The sequence below is a fragment of the Chiloscyllium plagiosum genome, unplaced genomic scaffold (genome assembly GCF_037043375.1).
Source record: "Chiloscyllium plagiosum isolate Xiang-an unplaced genomic scaffold, Cpla_swu_hap1 HiC_scaffold_2, whole genome shotgun sequence".
In the NCBI taxonomy this organism is placed as follows: Eukaryota; Metazoa; Chordata; class Chondrichthyes; order Orectolobiformes; family Hemiscylliidae; genus Chiloscyllium; species Chiloscyllium plagiosum.
The window spans coordinates 6085239-6112815 of NW_028270140.1; the positions used below are offsets into that span (position 1 = coordinate 6085239).

General features: G+C 40.0%; 1 protein-coding gene across 7 annotated transcripts in view; it reads right to left on the reverse strand.

Moving 5' to 3' along the window:
• The window catches only part of LOC122564092 (zinc finger protein GLIS3-like), a 577543-nt gene that overhangs the window by 65930 nt on the left and 484036 nt on the right, over positions 1 to 27577 (reverse strand). For 6 of the 7 annotated variants that reach the window (XR_015759424.1, XM_087994473.1, XM_043718678.2 and 3 more), the window contains one exon: positions 21759 to 21924. Coding sequence is in view for 6 of the 7 variants with exons in the window: in XM_087994473.1 (XP_087850599.1) it covers positions 21759 to 21924 (166 nt within the window). In the remaining variant the exon portion in view is untranslated. Of the gene's footprint in view, positions 1 to 8281; positions 9342 to 21758; positions 21925 to 27577 lie in introns of those variants that run through there. The other variant, XM_043718692.2, reaches the window with a different exon arrangement.

Consider the following 27577-nt stretch of genomic DNA (forward strand, 5'->3'; position numbering starts at 1 on the left):
TGGTGCTCAGATAGCATGCAGCGGCATTGCTCTGATGGCCAGGACAAACATACTATATGTTGCAGCCGCTGGGTACCTCCTCTGGTTCACATTTCAAGAATTTGCACCATTTCATTTCTCAGGAAAGGAGATGAAAATTGGAAATGGCAGAAAAATAACACAAGTTGGGACTTAATGAGCATGGACTGACATGGAAATAGGACAGTCACAGCCAATAGTGAAACCCTGAAGATGCCATTTGATGAGAAAATCACAAAGATTTTGCTTGACATCAAGATTTTGATTCTTTTCATTCTCTCCATCTCTTTTCACCGATTTGTCATTGCTCCTGCCACACCAGGGAGCAGAAAATAGCACTCATTGTATTTCAAATTTGTCCAGACGTTTATTTCTGAACAGGTAGAAAAAAAAACGCAGGAAGCAAAAAATGTACTTTGATGTTGGCTGGGGAAGCGAAGAGAATGAGGGAGAAGCTGTTTTCAATTTCTTTCTTGGTAGTTGCGTATGGTTATTTTTAAAGGTATAATCTAGACATCGAGTTGAATGTCTCTTGGTTGAATTCTGGGTGTGTCAGTTCTTCCTTACAGTACTGCTGTTTTGATCATCTGGTCAGAGTTTGCACATTGATTTGGCTTTTCCTTCTAGGCTGGCTTCTTCCTCCATAGCCAGGCTATTGTCCATTGCTATTATAGTTCTGCTTGCAACAGATGATAGTGATTTTGGAACCTTGCTGATGACAGATTAAACAGTTAAGTACCTTTAAAATTATTTAGGCATTTGATAACTGATTTGAGATGCAAAATACATTCTACATAAAAGGTAGGTACATGAGTCTTATTCCATTTATCCTTCGCTACTTCCCAGATGTCTCATAAGAATATCCTTATCCACGACTAAGGTGCACCTCTGTAGCTTGTCCTGGTTTTCAAATAAAGTTATTGACGAAATGCATGGCCCAAGAATACTGCTTGGAAAGTTACATTTGACCTACTTAATGATGATGATGACAATGATAACGCCACTCTTTCCGAATCAACAATGCATCTATCGAACGTTTTTAATCCATTAAATTTCCCAGGTTGATTTGCTGAAGAAACAGATCTTAATCAGTAAGAATCGAGTCAGAAGAGATGATGATAGACTGTAGATATGCAACTAGAGTCTTCTGACCTGGCTTTCACCCTTCAGTATAAACTTGTGGGTTTTAAACAAATAATCAAATTCCAGAAAATGGGAGTTAATGTGGATTTAATAGAATTACTTTAAAAAGTTCGGATTCAAGAGGAAGGCAAAAAAGATAGTTACCACTAAAACAATAAGAGACATAACTAAGTTTTGAATATTCATTTAAATTTTGGCTGAATTGAACTTTTCATATGCCTATGTCTTTCATTTCAGCTCATTCTGCTGTTTACTTTCAATAATTCAATATTTAAACAAGCAGGTAACATTAAAATACAAAACATAAATAATCATAGAGGGTGGCTCAATGGTTAGCACTGCTACCTTACAGTACCAGGGACCTGGGTTCAGCTCCAGCCTCGGGCGACTGTGTGGAGTTTGCACATTCTCCCCGTGTCTGTGTGGGTTTCCTCCAGGTGCTCTGGTTTCCTCCCACAGTCCAACGATGTACAGGTCATGTGAATTGGCCATGTTAAATTGCCCATAGTGTTCAGGAATGTGCAAACTAGATGGGTTACCCATAGGGAATGTGGGGAAATGCTGATATGGTTGGGGGTCTGTGTCTGGGTGGGATGCTCTTTGGAGGGTCAGTGCAGACCTGATGGGCCGAATGGCCTCTTTCTGCACTGTAGTAATACTATTCTATTAAAAATTTACTTTAGCAGTATACAATTTTTAGAAAACATTTTAGAAATATTAAAGGCATGAAACTGTAATCCTTTAAAGTCAGCAGTTATGCAAGTTTTTTTATAGTGCAACGCTAACACCGTAGCAATTGCTTCATTCAGCTGGCCAGTTTGTAATGAAATGGTGAGAGAAAACAATGAAGCTAACTGGTTTTGCCTTGGAGCAGTGGAAGTGAGACCACAAAACGTGATATTCATAGAATCCCTTCAGTGTGGAAGCAGGTCATTCGGCCCGTCTAGACCACACTGACTGTCCAAAGAGCATCACCACCCAGACTCCCTCCCTCCCTTATCCTTGTAACCCCATATTCCCCCATAGCTAATCTAGGTGTGAACAATTGGATCAATTGTTCTAAAATTCTTGGTGATGCTTCGACCAAGACGGCTTCATTTTGTTATTGTGATTCTTCCAAGAACTTCATACTTCACTTTATACTCTTTCCCATTTAGGAAGTCCTTTTGGGTTGCAACGTGTTAAGATATACTGTGAATATTTTTATTTTAAATGCAACTGCTCCAGTGGAGCTAGAAAGTCTCTACTTTGCTTCAGAACTCACATCATTAGTAATATGATTTCACCTGGCATTAATGATGTTTTCCCTTGCCAAACATGCGTAGCTTCCATGTGCATTGTTAAATGAACACAATAGTCGATGGTTCATGCATTTGGAACCCTGGAACATTTTAGCTGGGTACTATACAGCTTTCAAAATAAAAAATATCCATGAAAATTATATTAGGAAATAGGAGTTGTTTTCTAATCCACTCAATTATAAAAGTTTGAATAACATAACACACATAGCAGCACAGTGATTAGCACAGCTGCCTCACAGCGCCAGAGACCCAGGTTCAATTCCCACCTCAGGCAACTGTCTGTGTGGAGTTTGCACATTCTCCCCGTGTCTGCTTGTATTTCCTCCGTGTACTCCGGTTTCCTCCCACAGTCCAAAAATGTGCAGGTTAGGTGAATTGGCCATGCTAAATTGCCCATAGTGTTAGGTGAAGGGGTCTGGGTGGGTTGCTCTTCAGAGGGTCGGTGTGGACTTGTTGGGCTGAAGGGCCTGTTTCCATGCTGTAAGTAATCTAATCTAATCTAATCCAATCATGTAGCCAAACAATACTAATCCTGAATTCCTTTCCAAAACATGACATGTGAAAGACAACATAAGCCATGGTATCCAATAATTATAGAAACTGCTCGAAAAATTCAGCAGGTCTGACAGCATCTGTGGAGAGAAATCAGAGTTAATGCTTCAAGTTGAGAGACCCTTCCTCAGGAGTCGCTCAACCCAAAATGTTAACTCTGATTTCTCTGCACAGATGCTGCCAGACCTGCTGAGCCTTTCCAGCAACTTCTGTTTTTGTTTCTGATTTACAGCATCTGCAGTCCTCTCGGTTTCTATCCAACAAGTATGACAGGAAGAAATGCTGACACTTTGCACAGTCACTAAACTTATCTTCCTCATGGTGAATATTGACAGAAAAATCAGGAGATGATGAAGAAGACAGGTTTTCTTAATCATTTCAGTGCCATATGAAAATCATAACATGAGCAATTCAGTTGGAACCCATCTGAACCAGATCCTTCAATCTATTTTCAGAAATCTAGAAGTTAGGTGAGTGTAGACTGTCCAGCAGCAGATCCAACCCAGAAATGCCCTCAGCTATTTGGTGCAAGTATTACGTTAGACCTGTTCTAACAATTCAGAGTTGCAGTAACAGGCAGACATGTCTGAGGAATATGTCTGACTAATGTGACAATTGATGCAGCTGGCTGATTTCTGAACCACCCAATGAATATTGGATACTGAAATCACTTAGATCTGTGGAGATCTTAGCAGAGAGATCTCGGTATCCATGCACAAAGCTCCCTGAAAGTTGCCACCAAGGTTGAGAGGGTTGTTAAGAAGGTATATGGTGTGTTAGCTTTTATTGGTAGAGGGAATGAGTTTCAGAACCATGAGGTCATGCTTCAGCTGTACAAAACTCTGGTGTGGCCGCACTTGGAGTATTGCGTATAGTTCTGGTCACTGCATTATTGAAGGATGCAGAAGCTTTGGAAAGTGTTCAGAGGAGATTTACTTGGATGTTGCCTGATATGGAGGGAAGGTCTTATGAGGAAAGGCTGAGGGACCTGAGGCTGTTTTCAATAGAGAGAAGAAGGTTGAGAGGTGACTTAATTGAGACATATCAGATAATCAGAGGGTTAGATAGGGTGGACAGTGAGAGCCTTTTTTCCTCGGATGGAAATGGCTAGCATGAGGGGACATATCTTTAAATTGAGGGGTGATAGATATTGGACAGATGTCAGGGGTAGTGTCTTTACTCAGAGAGTAGGAGGGGCGTGGAACGCACTGCCTGCAACAGTAGTAAACCCACCAACTTTAAGGGCATTTAAATGGTCATTGGATAGGCATAATTATGAGAATGGAATAGTGTAGGTTAGATGATCTTCAGACTAGTTCCACAGGTTGGCGCAACATCGAGGGCCGAAGGCCCTGTACTGTGCTGTAATGTTCTATGTTCTACATTCTATCTTATTTTCTATGGGGCAGTGGAGGTGTGGAAGATCCACCTTCCAAAGGATTGACTAACTCCTAAATTATAAGCTTCTCGAAGGGAAGTAAATAATAGTGCATTGCATTATGTGACATGTTTGACTGTTTTCTTCCTAAAAGCCAGACTGAGTTCAGTAAATTATTTTAAAACTTGAACATTGAGGATGGTTGCTTGAGAAAAATGCCTTGAAGAGTTGCTTCAAGGATGTAAAGCCATCATCCGAAATCAAAGCTTACAGAATACGACAAAAAAGCCTGAATATACTCCCTGTGACAGCAATTGATATGCTGCATACAAGCAATGTCTCTGTGTCCATACACTGCTGAATGATACAGTAGTAAACCTCAGAGGAGAAGACAAAAAAGAGAAGGTATTCTAAGCTTCATAAATTTCATATTATCATTCAATATATTGGTCACGCCAGAAATAACAAAGTCATTCTTCCTGATCTGTGCTACATGTATAATCCTTTCACGATTACAACTTTTTTAAAATGAGGAATTTCGCTGAGATTTCCTGATATCAATAACAACTGTCTGTTATTCAAATATTTCTTTTTAAGCTACATATCAATGCTTCAATAGATGAACAAGGTTCCCAGGATGATATTAAAAATATAGTCCAAACATCTTCATGAATGCTAGATGATTGCCACATCAAGACTTCCAAAAAACAGATCTGTACAAGAGGTACAGTTCTTCAACATAGTTTTGAAATTTTGCATTTTTTTCCCTCATTTTCTACTTGGTTGCAGCATGATGTCAGGGAAAAATACTTCGAGAAATGTCCACATCTGCTTTCAGAGAGTAGTGACCATGTGAAGTACTGTCTAGGTATTTTGATGAAAACTAATTAGAATACAGTGTCTTTGGAATTGTTCCCAGAAGACTTTTGGCCATCAATCTAAATTCAATTACAAGTGAACATCCATCACCCACTCTCAAAAGATTCTTCTGGGAAGACAGGATCTTGATATATTTCACTGATTTATAAAGCTTTGCTGAGGTGCTAAAATGTAAATGCATATCAATGCAGAAATTTTGAATTTCTCTCCACAACATTTTCGAAAGACTCTATACATATTGCAAAAAAAATCAGCACTTTTTGAATCCAGGTTCTATATGAAGCAGACTATGCCCTTCAACATCTTAACTGGAAGAAAGTTGGGTTGTAGGAGTGCAATATAGGTTCTAAAGAAGAGTTATTGGACTCGAAATGTTCGCTCTGATTTCTCTCCTCAGATGCTGCTGAATTTAACCAGCAATTTCTGTTTTTGTTGTCACATAATAAAGTGTCAGGATCCTTTGACAACTCCCTGGCTAATAATGGAGATTGCTGATTTACTGTACAGTTAAGTGAAAGGATACCAAAGGAAGGTGTCCTGTGTTGTGAGTGGAATGATCCTTTGCATCTGTCGTGGCATTCCATTCTCTGAATCAATGCTAGAATGTTTTGAGTTCTACTGTAGGCAGCCTCAACAAGTAAACTTTAGAAAATGCTGTCTCAGTCCTAAATTTATGTTCAGCAGAGCACTTGGGTCTGAGAAAAAAGACAAAATGGGAATCATGGTGGGTGATCTGGAAGTGTGTGTGGAAGCTGTTCATTGTCGAGACAGACTGGGGTGAAGACTTTGGTATACCAGCACATTGTTGAGGATATAACAAGAAATCAAGAATACAAAAGTCCTCCAATTCCCCAGTCCCTACCCCTCATACCTTCATCCCCTCCCATGCTAATCAATGCCCTGCACCCACCCTCACAACTCCTCATATCCTCCAGGCCAACTCATCACCCTCTGCCCATTTCATATGGTTGTATGGCAGCCTGTGCCCTTCTGTTCCCCTCCCATAAACCGTTCCGTTCCCCTACCATAAACCCCTATAACCTCCATGACAAACCATATACTCTTTACCCACCTACAATGGACCTTTTGTACCAAATCATACCAATCCATGCCTGTGCCTGAACACCTACCATGACAACTGACCCACTATCCACAGTGGGCAGATCTCAAGACATATGCTGAAATAAAGTTCTTAAGAGTCTATTGACGAATTCACTTCTGATAAAAACTCATTCACTGCATTGGAGTTTCTTTTACCCCTTATAAAAACAAGTATTGAAATTCATTGTTCCATTTGCAAAAGTTAATAAACACTTGGATCTATGAATCAGACTGTGAGTTGAGAAGTACCACACTGTGATAATGGAAGGTTATGAAATCAATCATCTGGCATTAACCTAGTAAAGATGCTAGTGCTCAGGTTTATATCCACAAATAGTGAACATTGCTTTATCTACCAGGCAGCTTTTGTGTAAAATATTTAAAGAGAAAACGTTCCTTTTGACAATTCCAATGAGTTTGTACTTTTCACATAGAATCACGTCTAACTTTAACAATCCCAAAGGGCACATTAACCTTTTCTTCCAAAGGGTACCTTACCTCTTCCAAATAGAATATCACCACCTCTAAGGGACAATGTCCAAAAGGGTAACATATCCTTCTGGAGGGTCTGGCAGCTTTAGACTTTCTTTCTATGAGGTATAAAGAGCACACCTCATGTTTTCTACCAGTGAAAATAAGGTCAAACAAATGTAACTGCCCCCCCTCTGTAAAGCATGGAAATTTAACTTAAAATCTGTCCCTCCCCTGTGACAACGTGCTTGGGGACAGTATTTCCACATTTGGGAGTTAGCTGCTCTCTTCGTCATGATGCACAAGTTCTCGATTGTCAAGAAAATTCAGAGTTAAGTGTTTAAAGCAACAATTCTATGTGGATTGAAATTATGATATGGTATGGTATTAGGATTAGTTCAAATAACTCACTTAGAGAATCAACTGGGCATTATGGACAGAGGGACTTTTATATGAACATTTAGAAGCAACTTCACCTCAACAGTCAATTGAAGAATTTTTGATAATTGAAGAATTTGATTTAATTTTGTCCTTTCTGGAATATTTTCAGAGTTCACAGGTCTTGGAAAATCCTCGAGGATTGGGAAATTATTCATATGAGTTCAATCTTCAAAAAAATATTTGAAGGAGAATGTGTTCAACTATTAAGCTGTAAACTTTACTTCTATTGTTAGGAATGTATTTCAAGATAGTGTCATGGAGTCATACAACACAGAAACAGAATATCTTAGAACAGAATGAGCCAATCCAAGATAGTTACCATTGATTTATAAGGAACTAGTAATATTTAATTATTTATTTGAGAAAATGGCAGATCTAGTAGATGGAGGGATTTGACAAATATGATAAAGTACTTCATAAAATCCAAGAGCAAAACACTAATGAAAATAAATTGTAACGGTCTGAGAAATGGACTATTGATTGATAATAAGCAGAAATCATGCACAAACATGTGTTTAACAGCCAGATACCAGTGAAGTATCATTTATGTTTCTGTATTGGGGCCATTATTATTGATATTTTATGACATGATCTAGGGGAAGAAATTATATTCTAATTCTCCACATTTACAGATGAGACTTCAGTTAGAGCAGCAGCAGATAATGAAAATCAATCTGCACACATTTAAAAGCATTGTGACAAGATTGCTCAGTTGGTGAAGACATTGCTGGTGCACATTAGTGCATGGGAAATACATTGTTATGAGGTCAGGCTGATTTGGATTGCAAGTTTAAGGGAATTATTCAAGCTATTAGAACAGGAGTAAATTCTAAATGGTTTCTTGGATAGGTCACTAAAACCATTAGTACAAAGTTCCCATGTTGTTAAAGGTGTGTTGGAATGCATAGCAAAAGGAGTAACTTAAATCCAGAGAGATCACTTCAAATTACATATTGGCAGTACTCACCAGGTTTAGTTTCTCTATTTCAAGAATTGGGAAATTGTTAAGTATAAGTGTGAGATCTTTGATCTTGAATTGAAGTGAATGATGCATGAGGATGGATTGTTCCCTCCTCTACATTGAGCCCTTTCTATATTGAAGAAGAGAAAACTGAGAAGGTGGAGAACAGAAGTCTGTAAAATTATTAAATTTTGGACAAAGGACTCTGAATTAGCTTCCTCACCTTGGCAATATGTAAGCACAGGGTATCATATTTACCAATTCTATTCAACAAAATAGGAAGTACACAAGATTTTGTTGTAGCTAAAAGAATGTTCAGTAAATAGAATAACAAATCTTAATGAGTTTCATGGAGGAATGGGTCATTTTCAACAAATAAGTGAAAGCTTAATGGAAATACACTAAGGGAACACCGTGAATGTACTGAAGATGTTATGTTTGAAACTGGAACTGTCATACAATATTGTTGCATCTGGTCGGCACATTACCAGAAGGATGTGGATGCATTGGAGAGGGTAAGAGGAGGTTCACCAGGATGTTGCCTGCTATGAAGAGAGTTTGAGTAGGATTATTTTCATTAGACAGACGGAGGTTGAGGTGGGACCTGATTGAGATCTTCAAAATTGTGAGAGGTACAGACAGGGTAGATAGCAAAACTGTTTTTCCCCAGAATGGGGGTCAATTACTAGGGGTCACAAATTCAAGGTGAGAAGGGAAAAGTTTAAGGGAGATATGCATGGAACGTTCTTTACACAGAGGGTGGTGGGGGCCTGGAACGCATTGCCAGCAGAGGTGGTAGAGGCAGGCACGATAGCATCATTTAAGATGTATCCAGACAGATATACAAAAGGGCAGGGAGTAGAGGAATACAGATCTTTAGAAAATTGGCGACAGGTTTAGGGAGAGGATCTGGATTGGCGCAGGCTTGGAGGGCCGAAGGGCCTGTTCCTCTCCTGTAATTTTCTTTGTTCTTTGTTCTTATACCAGGGCTCCAAGTCATTACAGTCGCTGTAAAGGTGTCTGATCTGACGATTTCAGTCATATGAAGGTAACGATACAGTTCTGTATTGTTTTTAATGCTTCTTTACTCGTGTTTCTGAAGAAAACAAAAGTACTGTAGTTGTTTATTGGAACAGGAATGATTGAAAGAACATATAGCCAGTTCTAGTCATTGTGTTTCTTTGGATACTCACTACAGCCGTCCAAATCTCAGAAAAAAGCTCACATGACTGTACAGGTATCTAAACTATTTCCAAATAATATGAAAACATAATATTAGAAATAAACCACAGGGAGGCATGAAATTTGTCAAAATGTTAAAACAATCAGATGGTTCACAAATGCAGAAGAGGAATAATATAATGCATTAATGCATGAAGTTCTCTCATTGGTTAGTGGCCAAAGCTTGCTGTACTTTTATGGAATGCATGAATCAAAGGCTGAGATTCCATGCAGAAATGATGAGAATTAGACACTGAACCACAGGGAACAGCTTTTGTAGAATTCCTCGTTGCTAGGTTCAGGAGCAGTAATGATAGAAAAAAAATACAAATTTCAGCAGAAACTGTAAATTTTATTTTTCATATGAAATGTAAGTGCATGCATTAAGAAAGCTGTCATCTGCATTCAGAAAACAAAACGCTTGCATTGTCCCCTGTGTCAGAGTTCGAAATGAAAGTTCTGAAGGAGGGTCAACAGTAAAAGCAGAAAGTGCTGGAAAAGTTCAGCAGGTCTGGCAGCATCTATGGGGAGAAAGCAGCATTAACGTTTTGGATCCAGTGACCTTTCCTCAGAATCCTTCCTAACTGGATCCAAAATGTTAACTCTAATTTCCCTCACTGATGCTGCCAGACCTGCTCAGCTTTCCCAGCACTTTGTTTCTGATTTCCTGCAGTTCTGTTGCGTTTTTTAATCTGAAGAAGGGTCGGTCTTGAAACATTAATTCTGCTTACTCTTCACAGGTGCTGCCCCTCCTGCTGAGTTTTTCCAGCACTTTCTGCTTTTGTTTTAGAAATGCAACATGGTTAACCAGATCAGTCCCACAACTGATTGTGCATACTGCTCATTCACTGTGGGAGCTGCATTCTCCCCCAGTAGGGAGATGGCTTCTGGGCAGTGAAAGGTGGAGACTAGTGCGTATACTAATCTATCGATTTACAATAAATAAAACTCTTGCAAATCGTATTTTGCAGCCCAAGTCAACATATGGACACCAGTCTGTTATACGTGATAGTGAGGATTAACTTCTCCAGGTGGGAAGATAAAGAAAGTAAAAGGTTATCCCTTTTTCTGACAGAAGTGAAGCTTCTCGTGGCTTATTTAAATGAAATTGCTGAGTCACACTGCATGATCATGAATTATGATTATCCAAAGGTATTTTTGGAACTGGAGCCATTTGATCAGTGGAAAAATGAGCTGGAGGTGTAATAGGTCCCTTCCTCAATCAAGAAGAAGCAAAGTTTGGCTTTGGTTTTTCCCTCACAATGAATGCGTCAAATTAGAACTAAAATATTTTCAGAACAGGCACCTTTAATAGATTTTGGAATCAAGGGAAAATATAGGATTGTTGAGTGCCAAAAGTGAATGAATCCAAAACATCCACATAGAATGAGAATCAGATGTTTCAAGTGTGTCTTGAAATATCACTGTCAGGAATTGTCCAAAAATAAAGAGTCAAATATCTGAAGCAACTCATGAAACAGGAGATGCTGAGGGCGGATATGATGAGGATGAACAGCAATAAAATATTGTGCTGGTGGTGAAAACATAAATTGTGTAAAAATATTGTTAGTTGCTAATTGTTCAATTGTAGCGTATAAGGCAGTGGCTGTACCTCAACAATATATGACATTGTTTGGCTCAACTGTTATTTGGAAATCTTGAACAAAACAGACAAAATAGTGTCAACAGTAGGAAGATTCTACCTGCTTGAATGAAATAACTTTTACATTCGGTAAAGTGTCAAATTCATGGAATCTGGACATTATTGTACTCCGCTGAGGAAACTGAGGCTTCCTTGTCAAGATCTCCAAAAGGTCCATTGCTGTCCTCTGAGATAGGAGTATTGCTCTTAAGAAGAGGTTTGTATGAAATATGCATAATTGGTTTGCTCATCCCCCCCCTCACCAACAGTAAAGCAACTGTTAAAGGATGCTGGTGTTGTGCATAAAGACCATGAATCTCCTGTAGAATAGATCGCGTCACAATGTGATGAATGTATCGAACATTAAAAGACACCACTCTGTCTGGCAAGAAGTGTTCCTTTTACTTGGGGAATTATTAGCCACAGATCTGAAGATATGGAAAGAAGACCAGAATGTTTATCCATTACATATTGTAGATACAGTGACCAGGTTTGGCAGATCCATCATTTTAGACAATATGGAGAGCTGGACTATACTGAAGAAAGTCATGGGAAAGAGGATTGGCATAGGCTTTGGGTCACTAACAAAATTCTTTGTGGATATCCGAAGTTAATTTGTGAAATGTCGAAATGCGTGCAAGAACTTAAATAGTGATGTTGCACAAAACACTGGCAGATCAGCCAATCTGTCATTTGCAATGGCACTAGCATGGACACTGCATGTAAAAAGAAATCTTTATAGATAGTTGGGCTAATAGCCCATACCAATTAGTGCATGATTAGACTGCTAAATGTGAAATACTAGTTTTAAGGTGAGAGGGGGAAAGGTTAAAGGAGATGTGCGAGGTAAGGTTTTTGAAGCTGACTAGAACGTGCCGTCAGGAAAGGTGGTAGAAGCAGATATGATAGCAAAATTTAAGAGGCATTTAGACAGACACACGAACAGGTCGGGAACAGGGAGAAAATGAGGTCTGCAGATGCTGGAGATCAGAGTCAAGAGTAGTGTGGTGCTGGAATACCACAGCAGGCCAGGCAGCATCCGAGGAGCAGGAAAATCGATGTTTCGGGCAAAATCGACGTTTTCTGATGAAGGGCTTTTGCCTGAAATGTCGATTTTCCTGCCCCTCAGATGGTGCCTGACCTGCTGTGCTTTTCCAGCACTACCCTAATCTAGACAGGGAACAGAGAGACTATGTGCAGGCAGATGGGATTAGTTTAGAATAGCATCATTTTGGCATGGACATAGTGAGCCAAAGGGCCTGTTCCTGAGCGTACTGTTCTATGTTCATAATTGCCTTCAAAACTGCATTTTGATCGTTCAGCACTAGAATGAGCAAATATCAGTGTGTTTTTTTTCTAACTCCACTGATCTAACCAGCGATATATATCCCATGATATACATCAACAGAAAAGTGGGAGACAGTGAGGTCTGCAGATGCTGGAGATCAACAGAAAAGTGTTCATTAAAACTAAAGCATCAGAAAACAAAGGTGATCTTTTAATTCATCGCAGCAGACTATCCAGGTAAGATTTAAAAACTAATGGCATTGTTTAGTATGAGAAGGAGAATGGAAACTTCAGGAAAAATGTTTGGATAATAAACTTGCAGGTAAAAAGACCACTCCAGCACAGAAGGATAATAAATATAAAATAATGGGAATCAGCATACACAGGCATATTCCTAATGAGTGCTGGAGTTGCATTATTATCTTTCAAACTATGGGAAGATGGGAGAAAGTGTTGATGATGACATAGAACCTCGATTATCTGAACGAGATGGGCAGGGAGTGTTTTGTGCAGATAACCGATTGTTCAGATAACTGATTGTTCAGATAACTGATATGATCGTAAACAAAAGAAGCATTTACGGGACCTTGAGATCTTGTTTGGATAATCCAAAATTCAGATAACTGATGTTCAGATAACTGAGGTTGTTCTGCACTTTACATTCCCTGAAGTTCTACAATCTGGAATCAGAGAGGCAGACCTTACTGCTTACAATTCTGGTCATCCTGCTTTCGGAAAGATGTTGTTAAACTAGAAAGGGTGTGGAAAATTTACAAGGATGTTGTTGGGACTAGAGACTTTGAGTTATAAGGACAGGCTGGATAGGCTGGATCCTTTTTCTCTGGGATATTGGAGGCTGAGGGGTGGCCCTATAGAGATTTACAAATTCATGAGGGGCATTGAAAAGGCGAATAGCCAAGTTTTTTTTCTTGGGTGGGGGAGTCCAAAACCAGTGGGCTTAGGTTTAGGGTGAGAGGGGAAAGGTTTAAAAGGGACATGAGGGGCAATCTTTCCACACAGAGGATGGTGAGTGTATGGAATGAATTGCCAGATGAAGTGGTAGATACAGGTACAATTACAACTTTTAAAAGACATTTGCACAGCTATATGCATAGGAAAGGGTTAGAGTGTTATGGTCCAAATGCAGGCAAATGGGACTGGTTAAGTTTGGGAAACCAGGTTTTCGAAAACAAATTGGGCTGAAGGGCCTGTTTCCGTGCTGTATGCCTCTATGACTATCAATATACATAGATACATGCACTGATTGCAAAGAATAAGAGAAAAAACATCTTGTGGAAATCATTTGCTAAAGTAGTTTCTCGGGTAGTTTTCCGCCCAGCAGAGTCAGATGACATGAGGGTGGCTACTGGGCATGTGCAGACACATTTATGGATAAATATAAAAGCTGATGACATGGTCCAAGATTAGGTCAAGAAGTGAGGGCCATGGATTGGCAACGGGGGTACAAGAGTGGAGGACTAGTAGACACAGTTCCAAGGTCATTCAGGGAATATACTTAGATGGACAAGATCACGTATACTAGAAAGGATTTCTAGGAGATCTCTTTGTAGGAATAAGGCAGAGAGGTCTCAGTGTGAGAAAACAGTTGGACAAGGCAACATAATAGCAATGGTAATGCAGAACCCTCTTGACACAGATAAAAGTAGGAGTCCCCATGATTGGGAGGCATTTGTTCTATTCCTGATGAAGGGCTTTTGCTCAAAACATCAATTTTCCTGCTCCTCGGATGCTGCCTGACCTGCTGTGCTTTTCCAGCACCACTCTAATCTACACTCTGGTTTCCAGCATCTGCAGTCCTTGTTTTTACCTATTTGTTGCTATCAGTAGAACAGAAGATAGCTTAGAAGAGGCGAAACAAAGAGTTACAGAATGAGAAAGAATTCAGAGTTCATTTGGAAATTGGTGATAGATCGTCATATAGATGGATCTATATGGATAGAGTTCCACCCGCTGGAACCTATTATAAAGCCAATGCTACGTTGGGAGCTAGAGGCTTTGAGGAATGTTTGGGTGAAAGAGAATCTCAAACAGGCTTTCCGAAGGCTAGGAAGTTTATTTTGCAAATGTTTTTCAGCCATTTAAACAACCTTTTCTCAGCAGGATCCCTCTACAGATAATAAAATGGCATTTCTTATAGGAACCTGCTCAAAGCAAGAATTCCTATGACCCCCAAAGGAAACACCAGGAATAGAGGAGAAGCTCAGGAATTACATAAATACATTTTCGGGTGAAATGACAGTTTGTGGGTGTGGTATTTTTAAGTTGGGATAACTCTGTTAACATGGAGGAAGATCCTAGCATAGTACAGCACAGGAGCAGGCCCTTCAGCCCACCCTGTCTGTGCCAAGTACGATGGCATTCCAAACTAACCCCATCTGCCTGCACAAGGTCTGTATCCCTCTATTCCCTGTCTGTTCATGCATCTGACTAAATGCCTCTTCAACTTTGTCAATGAATCTGCTTCTATCACCTCCTTTGGCAATGTGTTCCAGGCACTACCACCAGCTGTGTAGACAAACTTGCAATGCACATCTCCTTTAAACTTTTCCCTCTCATTTTGAACCTATACCCCTTAGTATTTGACATTTCCACCCAGGGAAATAGCCTCTGACTACCCATGCCTCTCACAACTTTGTAAACTTCTATACGGTCACCCTAAGCCTCCACTGCACTAGTGAAAACAATACTAATTAATCCAACCTCTCCTGTAGCTAATACATCCCAATCCAGGAAACATCCCGGTAAACAAAATAGAAATTGCCAAATTGCTTGAGAAACCCAGCAGGTCTGGTAGCATCTGTGGAGAGAAAGCAGATTTAATGTTTTGAGTCAAGTGATATTTCTTCAGAACATCCTCCGGTAAACCTGTTTTTGCACTCTTTCCAAAGCCTCCACATTCTTCCTATAGTGTGATGACCAGAATTGCACCAATACTCCAAATATAGCCTGGATAAAGTTTTGTACAGTTGCAAAATGGCTTGGTACTCAACGCCTAGATGAGTGAAGGCAGAATGCCAGATGCCTTCTTTACTAATTTATCCACATATGTTGCCATACTCAGGGAACTGTAGACTTGTACCCCAAGATCCCTCTGTATATCAATGCTCCAAAGGGTCCTGCTATTTACTGTATAATGTTAGGCTGTTCACAACTGAATGCCTATCTAGAAATGTTCTATTGGCACTACAATAGAAAACATTTGTGTGTCTTTAAGATGCATGTCAATGGGTGATTGTGGGTGGGGCTTCACCAATGACTTTGGAGAAAAGGAAAGATTATTAATCAGATAAGGAAGGAGTTCAAAATTCGCAATCTCCTGGAATTTACAAATATACAGATTTGGGAATTAAGCAGCATGAGTCAATGTAATTCTACATCCAGAGTCTTTTTGGGGGAAAATGTCAATCCTTTCCCAGATATTCATACCAGATCTGGACAGCAAGATGAGGCTGCTATCAAGGTTGAGCAAGAACAGTGGACAAGTCTTGATGTACAGCTCAACTGGCTAGGCACACACACCAGACCAGATATAAGTTGTGAAGTGTTGGAACTTAGTCTGGCCATGACAAATCCAAAGGTGGAGGATGTCTTATGAGCAAATACAACTTTAAAATAATTTGAAAATAGATAAATTTATGCTGAAGTTCTCAGCTTTGGGTGACCACAATAATATGACATTAACGATTTTAAGCGATGTCTTGCATACAAGACTTGGCAGTGGATTTTCTCATGCAGGACGATTTATGATATTCCTTGTGGGAGAAAATGGGAATAGTTTCTCCTTGGCATGGGAGGCAAAGAAAATAAGCAGAATGGAGAAGAGCATGTTAGTGTCTGAAACGCTGGCTCCCACTGATGGTGTTCTATTAGCCCAAGAACCTCAGAGAAATGCTTTATGTAAAAGGGACTAAAAGAATAATTCCATTAAAATGATACATAGATAATCAGCCTTTGTGGGATAGTGAACATTTTAGGAGCAGTACAAGTGAAAAAAGCCTTCGAATAGATATGAGTACTTTTAAGCAGATGCTGGAGAGGTAAGAAATCTCCAAGTTTAAGTGGCAGGTACTCGTTATCAACAATCAACCTGTTCCACTAAGAAAAAAAAAATCAGTGCTAAACATTCTAGAAGAAGGACATCTTGCTACATGATACTGGGAAATCTGATATTGTTGCTGTTTATTTATATCTCTGCATCCTTGTCTAAATATAATCACTTTTCTTAAAGGAAAGGTGTCTATCAGAATTAAAAATATATGTCCTTACAGGGTAAACTTAGAGAGGTCCAGATTTCATTGAGAGCAGGTGATCTTCACTGGACCTTTGAAAAAGATCTTGTGGCAGAGTGGTAATGTCCCTACCTCCAGTCCAGAAAATTCAAGTTCAAATGTCATCGGTTCTGGAGATATGTAAATGCAGGTTTGAGCAGGTTGGTTAAAATAATGAGCTGGATTATCACAGGGGCTAGGTTGACAATGCTTCTAATCTGTTGATTGGGTGTTTTATTTATTTGTGCCGGGTTAATTTTACAAAGATAAAAGATAAAAGTTGGGCTCTTCCCCAGTGGTGATGTTGACTTCTGGACAGGGAACTGGTCTAGAGAGAAAGATGGAAACTGGCATTTGTGCTAAAATATTGAAATACAAGAAATGTTTGAAAGTTTACCCAATCCAACATATGGACAACAATCTGTTAAACTCCCAAGGACAAAATAATATACATCTATTTGTTGGAGACAGATTCACAGGGACATGAGTATAGCAGATTGAATTAGGATCCAACCTAAACAAATGGATTGGCTATAGGTTTAGATTTTAGATCTAGGATTTATGGTCACGTGTACTCAAGTAGGTGGTACAGTGAAATGCATACCATGTCACCAACACAGCACCATCTTATGTACAAAATACCTAGATACAAAATCTTAGTTACAGAAATACAAACATGAAGAAATAAGCTAAAAAATTCAGCGCTACAGTTTCTTAACATAAAAGCAGAAAAATTAGAGAAATAAAATTGAAACATCAAACATTGCAGTCCTTTGATGGGATAGTGTAGGGGGATGGGCTTAGATTAGTTCACAGGTCAGCACAACATCAAGGGCCGAAGGGCCTTTCCTGCACTGTATTGTTCTATGTTCTTTCTTGAGTCATGGGCCTGCAGATGCTCCAAACTGGACTTTCCCAAGAAAGTCCTCTCTGCCCTGGATTGGGCTAAGACCCAATAGTACCCCAGGTTTTCAAAATGGCCATAGTGGGGAGAGCTGGGATTCCTTGTTGTGGATGCCACAATCATTAAAGAAATGATTAGATAAGATATACATCCAAATAAACATTGAGAGAAAAATTGGACCCAGCCCACAAACAGGCATGCAGATTGCGAGGCCTATTTGTTGCAGTGTCGGTAGTCGACAAACTTCATTCACCATGGCAATCCAAAATCAAACAGGCTGTTGGAAGGCAGTGCTCTTCACCAATAATCCAAAACTAACACCACCTGAAGTTAGCCTGCAATTCCTAAAAGAGAGCTGTATTCCCACTGCATCAGGATCTGAACAGGTACAGAGAGGTTCTGTGCTGCAGCACCAAAAACATTAATGAGTTCAAGCTTATGGAGGATGGAAAATGAAAGGGACGGGAAATATTGGTCAAGTCTGGGCATAACACTGACATGGATTAACTAAAGATTGCAAGAGAAAAGAAGTATTGAAGTGGAAATCTTGAAGCTGGATCTTCTTATGGCAAAACAGATATCTGCAATTTCATTTCATTTTGGACACTGCACGCCTGGGAATAGGTTACAGTGGTTTGGGCCGTGAATGGTGTGCAGAGCTCTGGGATATATTTTAAGGCTTTCAAATGCTCCATACTAGTGGACAGGCTCAGGGTGAAGGTGAAAAATTGTTGGCTTTATCCATTTTTGGGAACCATAGTCACAGTGGGGTAAAGGTCTCTTATAGAGGATTTGCAAAATTTCTTGACTGTTGTGCTCTATGCCGCTATTTATAAAGCCCATTGAGCGCTAACTATGATACACTTCACAACCATTGCACCATCAGACAATAACTCACAACTTGACCATTTATGTTATGCAACTATCTTTGCTTCTTTGAGTCTGGCCCAATGCAATATCTGGTCAGCAACTTAGCAACAAAAAAAAATTACATTTGGTATTGACTGATAAATATTTTCTCATGTTAAATTGAAACTAATTAATCTTACAACTTTCCAGCATGGACCATGCAAGAGGACACCAATAGAACATAGAACATAAAATGTTACAGCACAGTACAGGCCCTTTGGCCTCCGATGTTGTGCTGACCTGTGAAACTAATCTGATGCCCATCTAACCTATACCATTCCATTACTATCCATACATATGACCAGTGCCCATTAAAATGCCCAAAATGTCAGCGGGTCTACTACTGTTGCAGGCAGGCCATTTTACGTCCCTACTACACTTTGAGTGAAGAAACTACCCCTAATATCTGTCCGATATCTGTAATTCCTCAACTTAAAGCTATGTCCCCTCGTGTTAGCCTTCACCATCTGAGGAAAAAGGATCTCACTGTCCACCCTATCTAATGCTCTGATTATCTCACACATCTCGATTAGGTCACCTCTCAACCTTCTTCTTTCCAATGAAAACAGCCTCAGTTCCTCTTTCCTCTTAAGACCTTGCTTCCATACCAGGCAACATCCTAGTAAATCTCCTCTGAACCCTTTCCAAAGCTTCCAGATCCTTCCTATAATGTGGTGACCAGAACTGCACACAATACTCCAGGTGCGGCCTTACCAGTGTCTTGTACAGCTGAAGCATGACCTCAGGGGTCCGAAACTCAATCCCCCTGTCAATAAACACCAACACCATTTGCCTTCTTATCAATACTATCAACCGGGGTGGCAACTTTCAGGGATTTAAGCACCTGGACACCAAGATCTCTCTGTTCATCCACACTGCCAAGAATTTTACCATTAGCCCAGTACTCTGCATTCCTGTTACTTCTTCCAAAGTGAACTACCTCACATATTTCCGCATTCCACTTCTCAGGCCAGCTCTGCATCTTACCTATGTCTCTCTGTAACTCACAACATTCTTTGCCACTATCCACAACTCTGTCTACCTTAGTGTCATCCATTTATTAACCCATCCGTCCATGCCCACATCCAGATCATTTATAAAAATGACAAAGAGATCCTTGCGGTACACCACTGGTAACTGAGCTCCAGGATGAACATTTACCATCAACGATCACTCTCTGTCTTCTTTCAGCAAGCCAATTTCTGATCCAAACCACTAAATCCCTTCAATCCCGAAACTCCGTATTTTGTGCAATAGTCTACCGTGTGGAACCTTATTAAATGCCTTACTGAAGTCCATATACACCACATCAACTGCTTTACCTTCTTCTGCCTATTTTGTCACCTTCTCAAAAAACTCTGTAAGGTTAGTGAGGCACGACCTACCATTCACAAGACTGTGTTGACTATCCCTAATCAAATTATTCCAATCACACCAATCTACTGCACATGGTGAAAATCTGAAATGTTAAGAGAAAATTCTGGAAATTCTCAGCAAACCAGGCAGCAACTTGGAAGGACACAGAGAGAGAGAGTGAGAGTTAGAAAGAGAGAAATCACAGTCAAACTTCTGGTCCACGATTTGCAAAAGTTCTGACAGACAGTCTCTGACCTTTGTTCCTCTGCAGTTACTGCTGGACATGCTGAGCATTTCCAACACTTCCCATTTATTCTGCGAAAAGTAAAACTATTTGCACAACTGCACTTTTAAAACTGTCCTTCCCTATCAGCGTGAAAACTAGCAGCTATTTACCTGAGGTTTTGGTGGGCAAAACATGAAACACGAATGTATACACCTCAATAAAAAATTAAGTGTAGAGAAATTGTCAACAACCTGCTCATCAACAATAAGCAATGTCAAAGGAATAAATTGATAACATTAACAAATGATCTTTAAAAAGTGCCAATAAACATTAATAAACCCTTTTTTGCCTTTTTGCTTAAGAAACAGAGTCAGAGAGAGATGAGGTCCTAAATCCTACTCACTAAAGCAGAGGAGGCTACAGGGGCGAAATTAAGGAATTGAATTTAACTTTCATTTAACCTGTGTGTACGTGTCCTGGCTCACTCCATTGCACAGTCCCTCTCTCCTGCTCACTCCCCTTTCATTGTCTCCCTCTTCACCTCACTCCCATTTCACTGACTCTATCTCTCTCCTCCTCGGCCACACTCTGCTAGATCTTCACATCTCACATCATTGTTGTAGTTGTCTATTTCATTACTTACTATCCTGAATGAGAGTATTTTAAATGATGTGGCATGCATTACTGCTTTAGTTACACTCTATTAATATTATGTGCATCAGAGGGTTAGATAGGGTGGACAGGGAGAGCCTTTTTCCAAGTATGGTGACGACGAGCACGAGGGGGCATAGCTTTAAATTGAGGGGTGATAGATATAGGACAGATGTCAGAGGTAATTTCTTTACTCAGAGAGTAGTCAGGGTGTGGAATGCTTTGCCTGCAACGGTAGTAGATTTGCCAACTTTAAGTACATTTAAGTCGTCATTGGACAAGCATATGGACGTACATGGAATAGTGTAGGTTAAATGGGCTTCAGATTGGTATGACAGGTCGGCGCAACATCGAGGGCTGAAGGGCCTGTACTGTGCTGTAATGTTCTATGTTCTGTTTAGTCCCAAGTCAGAAGTTTGATGAAATGCTGCCTTTGTGCCCTGGAAGAATACAGTTCCAACAACACTCATGTAGCTTGATAACATCCAGGACAAAGCAACCCATCCCACCACCCTCAATCTTCACTCTAGCAACTACCAATCGCAATGGTAACAGTGTCTGGTATAAACAAGATGCAGTGGAGCAACTCATCAATACTCCTTTGACTGTATTTTTCAATCTCACAGCCTCTACCTGCCTTAAAGGATAAAGGCTATAAATCTATTGGAATGCTATTACTTGCAAGTTGCCCTACAAGCAACACAATATTCTGACTTGGAGTTGTAGCTACATTCTTTCATTGTCACTGGGTCAAAACCCAAACAATTCTTAACAGCACAGTGAGCGTACCAACACGACACAGACTGCAGGGATTCTAGAAGGTGGATCACTACCATCTTCTCAAGGGCTGTTGGTTATTGAACCCAGAATCAGTGCTCATTGGCTAAGTTTTCTGTCAAGTTATTTTCACTTCATGGAGTTCAAGAATTTTATCAAAAAATGTCAATGACAATTGGCTTCTAGTATCAGATATAAAGCCAGTATTGATTTAACTGACATCCAATCCATGAAATCTAACATTCACCTACCTCTCACTGCCCTCTTCCACCACCTGGAGTGGGGGGAGCTGCGTCTGTGCGCTGTGGGCGCTCCCTTGCACATTATGCACAGGGGAAGGTTGGCTTGGGGGATGGCTGGAAGGAATAATACCTGTTGCTGTTCCACATCGGCTTGAATGGGTGCTGGAAAATATTCCTGAAGAGAGGCACAGAAATGTAACATTATGAAATATCGGCAGAAATATTCTCAATCACTTGCAGTCGTTGCGAAATCAAATGATCTCTCTCTCTAACAAATGTTGTCTTGATGCAAAAAATGATCTGGTTCAACTTTCAACAATTGAAAAAATAATCTAATAAATATTCGTAAGTTATGAATCTGAAAGTACAATTATCAAAAATTGATGTGAGGACTATAAATACATGTCGCCCAGAATGTAAGCGCATGACAGAATAATGAAAATAAAGAGATTAAATCTACTTTATTACATCTTGTGCCAGATTGTGTGGAGTCTTAAACCTTTAAAAGTGGTGGGCCACTGACAGAGTTGGAGGTCCTGCCCCCATCCCTGGTCATATCCATTTTCTCCCAAAGGGGAAAGGGGCTTTGGCATGGTACACACCAGCATGGATCATGTCATCTCGTAAAATTTGTTGAGAGTTCACCCCATTTTGGCTGTTGCAAGGTTATAATCCACAATATTATGTTCGCAAGTTGTTGGAGATTTAAATAAAGCTGAATTGGCTGTATGAATGGGAATTATTTTTCCCACTGTCAGGTGTGTAGTAATGAGAGCTGTTTTAGATTGTGACAATTTTTAAAAATTCTTGGGCTTGACTGCTCCAAGTAGCTATATCTGCATGAAAGCAGAATTACGACTGATGTAGGTGTTCATGAATGTAGGGGCCATTCTCATTCCAAAAGCTTGTGTATTCTGAAGTAACAACTGAACATGTATCAAGAGAAATCTATAGTCATGTTTCAACATAGTACAAAAGGATTCAAGATTATTCATGACTATTTATTATGATGTCCTAACTGTAAAATGAAACACTAATTCTCATGGTTCTGACATGTAGTCACTAAACTTTCATACATCATTTTCAAGAGAAATAAATATTGTCAAAAAAGTGTGAGTAGTTACTGAAAACAGTTTATAAAAATTTTAATTAGCGTGTCTTGCAGTCTTGTGTAAAACATGGAATCCATAAATGCAGATGCTTTACAATAACATTTACATTTAATAAGTCACTTACACAAGAAACAATTTTGAAGTGTTTCTGGGTTTTTCACTCACAATGAGAGGTGAAATGATTTATCGGTAACAAAATACACTTGTAACATCCTGTGGTATGCAGAACAATAATGGCAAGCCTGCTGCAATACATTTACTCTAAGTGCAGCCTAGGGGAGTTCTGTTCATTGTCTGGATCTTTCAGATTAGTAAAAATCACCGCTTTTTTTGCTGCTGAGTTGCTTTAAAGTTAGTTCTGAGATACTTAAAATGATTGACAAGTGGAACAATTGATTGGGCACGGCAGGAGAACATATCAGTAATTTCGGAGCTTGTGCAACTGGGAGATTCTGAGATTAATTTGGACCTGGTACTTGCGATATTATAAAGAATTTCAGAGTATAGGATCTGGTTGTGAGCTCTTTTCTCTTTACACATTTGTAATATTTGGTTTCATTTCTACAGAAACAGACGTTAATACAGTAACAGGCTGATGTTAAAGCTTTGGAATAAGATTACCTCTAAACAGTACTTATAGAGTCAGAGTCATGCAGCATAGAAGCAGAAACTTCAGTCCAACTAGTCCACACCAACCACGTTCCCAAACTAAACTAGTCCCATTTGCCTGCATTTGGCACACATCCCTCCTAATCTACTATTCATGTACTTATCCAAATGCCTTGAAAATATTGTCACTGTACCTGCATCCACCACTTCCTCTGGCAGTTCATACATGAACTACTCTCTGTGTAAAAAAGTTGCCCCTATGTCCTTTACAAATCTTCTTCCTCTCAGTTTAAAAATATGGCCCCTAGTCTTGAAGTCACCCACTCTAGGGAAAATACCCTTGCTATTGACATTATCTGTGGCCCTCATGATTTTATAAACACCCCTCAACCTGCTACACTCCAGTTAAAAAAGTACAAGCCTACCCAACCTTTCTTTTTATCTCAAACCCTCCATTCCCAGCAACATCCTGGTAAATATTTTCTGAACCCTCTTCAATTTAATAATATCTTTCGTTTGACAGGATGACTGGAACTGGACACAGTACATCTGTACTCAAAGGTCTGAGCAATGAAGGCAGGCGTGCTAAATGCCTTCTTAACCATGGGAAGCAAATTTCAAAGGATTAAGTACTTACAAAGAATTACATCCCTTGTAAAGCATTTAGTTATTTAAATTAATTTCTTTCAGAAATCATTAAACATCTATATGTGTAGAGTCCATTGTTGACCATGTCAACACTATTTGTCTTTAAACTTCATTTCTTTGGTCAGATCTTTTATAAGTCAACTATTTTTATTTTGCACACAAGATTCAATAGAGGAGGATATTTGTAGATAGTTCCAGTGGCCTTTTAATACCATATTGAGAAGTGGAACTTTTCTTCCTCCTGTTGTTCCCTGGTTATCCCTCTGCAGTCACTATGCAACAATTATAATTTTCAGCAAACTGGTGAAATAATCTATTGTCACTGCGTGACAATAATCTAAGGACACGCTTCCTTCAAATTATTGTATCTCAGAGATCTGAAGCTAGGAACTGCCACTTTGTGAAGTGTGGATAATTACAATTATTATGGCCGAGGACTTAGATGCACAAGAAGGGATATAAAATCCATTATGATCACAACAGCACTGTGACTGTTACCTACTGTGCCCTGTAACTATTATACCTGGGGTAGAGTGTTTGCCTGTGAGCTAATTGAGGCTCATAAATGATCAATTGATTACCACACAAGGGCTTCATTCAGTTTCAGCTGGAATTGTACCTGCAGAGACCATCCCATGTGCCTGTCCCTCAGGGTTCCACCTTGTTGTCTTTGTGCAGGCTACAGGGGCACCTCCTGTTTGGACAGGCTGCACCCAGGAGAGGCCAACTCCCTCACACATTATTCCCACCACGCTGCCTGGTCAATGCCAGCAGCCTCACAATGACATCCCACCTTCATCTGAGCTTTTTTACAGACTGCCTGAATTCACAGCCTCATCACTGCTCCCTAGTGGCAGCTCTCAGAAGCGGTGCTTTGTTACAAAATGGTGGGGCAATCTCACCTTTAGTCAATCAAAGCCTAATGCTGTAAAAATGTAATTTGACCAAACAGAGGCCCAACTTTGTGGAAGGTGAGGACAGGACCAATAATATTCAGCAGCCATATGGTTTTCCACTTTGTGGTGTCATGCTTATCCATCAGTCAGTTCATGTTGATCACTGATTATTTTTGCTCAGATAAGCACAACTACAAAGTGGCATTTGTATCTGAATAGGTCTGAAGTACCATTCAGCACAACATATCCATCGGCTTTATTCCACTTGAACCCACCAGTGAGGTATTACCTGACATCTAAAGAGCTCATATCTGGATTGTCTGCTGTGTAATGACCAACGACATGGCAATGGTCCTCCTCAGAGAATGTTGGAGAGAGGTAAAGCATTCCATGCCTTGGATGGAAGATTGGAACCAATTCAATCCTCAACTGCAGTTCAATGACTCAAATCTGATTTTGGTCAGTCTGGTGCACCAGATGATTGATGAACTGACTTCTTGGTAGAGAGGTAGACCAATACTTTGATGGATTTTTAACAAGAATTGTCCCTGTGTCTTTCCAGTTTACCTGGCAGATCAGTCATGAACAGTGAGATGTTTAAGTGCTTGTTCCTCTTCTCATCTTGTTAAACTGATGCAGTGGATAGAGAGGGAGGAAATATCCAAAATTACCCTGACATAATGGCCATGTTTATGGGTGGCTCACACAAAAGCACGCAGTGTTGGATTTTCCAAATACAAGGGGTCAATACCAATGAGGGTGGGATTTGACAATTGCAGTGTTGGCAGTCATCTTGATCCTGATGACCCTGGTATAGTTTGTCATTTTTATAGTTTTGTAATTTTCAAAGGACTGGTGAGGGTTGAGTAAACAGGAAGCTTGTTCACCACCAGTTTACAATCCTCAAAGCTCCTTAAGGAGGTTGTTACGGACTCTGCCTGGTATAGAACTGAATTTTTAAACCTTACTTTGTGGAATCTGAACAATCTGGCACACGTTAGTGTACACATGAGTGTATAACTATCACGTTTTTACAAGGACCAAATAAAGCTTTTCTGTTTTAGATTCAGATACAGTTACAACATTTAGAACAGGTACATGAATAGGAAAGGTTGAGAGACATATGGGCTAAACACAGGCAAATGGGACTAGTTTAGTTTGGTAAACTTGAATGGTGTGGACGAGTTGGACCAAAGAGTCTGTTTCCATGCTGTATGACTCGATGACTCTATAACCAATATTTTCCTGGAACTACTTACATCAACGTGACCACTGAGTCATTGCATGTGCTTCATAGCCCTCTGAAGGGCCACCCATTCACTTTGGTAAAGCAATAGTTGTCCCAAACATGGATACTACCTGTCTGGTCTTTGGCCCCAGACTGGCAACACCCCCCTTTTAATTGGTGCCAAGCACATCTCCTGGCCACTGAGATCATTTGAATTTTTAAACAGCAGTATTGTGAGAGTAACAAAGCAGGGATAGGACACAAAAGAGCTGTGGATGCTAGAGATCTGAAACAAACAAAAATATAAGTTATTGGAGGAACACAGCGGGTCTGACAGCATCTGTGGAGAGCAAAAGCAGGATTAATGTTTCGAGTCCAGTGATTCTCATTAGACAGTTCTGAAGAACAGTCACTGAACTCAAAACATGAAGTCTGTTTCTCTCTCTCTGCACAGATAGCTGCTGAGTTTCTCCAATAATTTATGTTTTAATATCACTTTCACCTTGTGGAAAAGTTTGTTTGGAAAACTCTCTTTGACCACATATCCATCAGACAGACGTCTACTGGTAACATCCCCGAGACACTATGTGAAAAGGAGACAGTGGATCCTGCTGGATAATTCTCTCAGGTCATGGACAAACACATTTGGCAGAATGCTTCATTGCCAAAACAGCCAAACAAGCATCAAGACACAGTTTGGATGGTGACAAGAAGGACGGTTCCTGTCAGATCTTTTTTTGTCTGGAGTTTCAACTGAAAGCATTTAAGCATAGAAACATAGAAGCTCAGAGCAGGAGTAGGCCGCTCAACCCCTTGAGCCTGCTCTACTATTCACTATGATCATGGCTGATCATCGAGCTCAATACCTTAATCCTGCCCTCGCCCTCATATTCCTTGATCCCTTTTGCTACAAGAGCTATATCTACCTCCTTCTTGGAAACACAATGTATTGGCCTCAACCATTTTCTCTTGCAGTGGTGAATTCCACAGGCTCACTACTCACTGGGTGAAGAAATTTTTCCTCATCTCAGCCTGAAAAGGTATAAGCTTCATTTTTAAACTATGACCTCTGGCTCTGGACTCCCCCACCATCAGGAACGTCCTTCCTGCAGCTAACCTTTCCATCCCCCTGTTAGAATTTTATAGGTTTCTATGAGAGCTCCGCTTATTCTTTGAAGATCCGGTGGATACAATCCTAGAGGTTCTGGAAAAAAACACTTAATGGCTTTTGTTGAGGTTCATCCAAAGCAACTGTGGACCACCGTACTCCATATTGTGTGGGCTGTTGTTGGTGATGCACATGGAGCTTAATGTTAGCTGCATACTGCAGGGGGC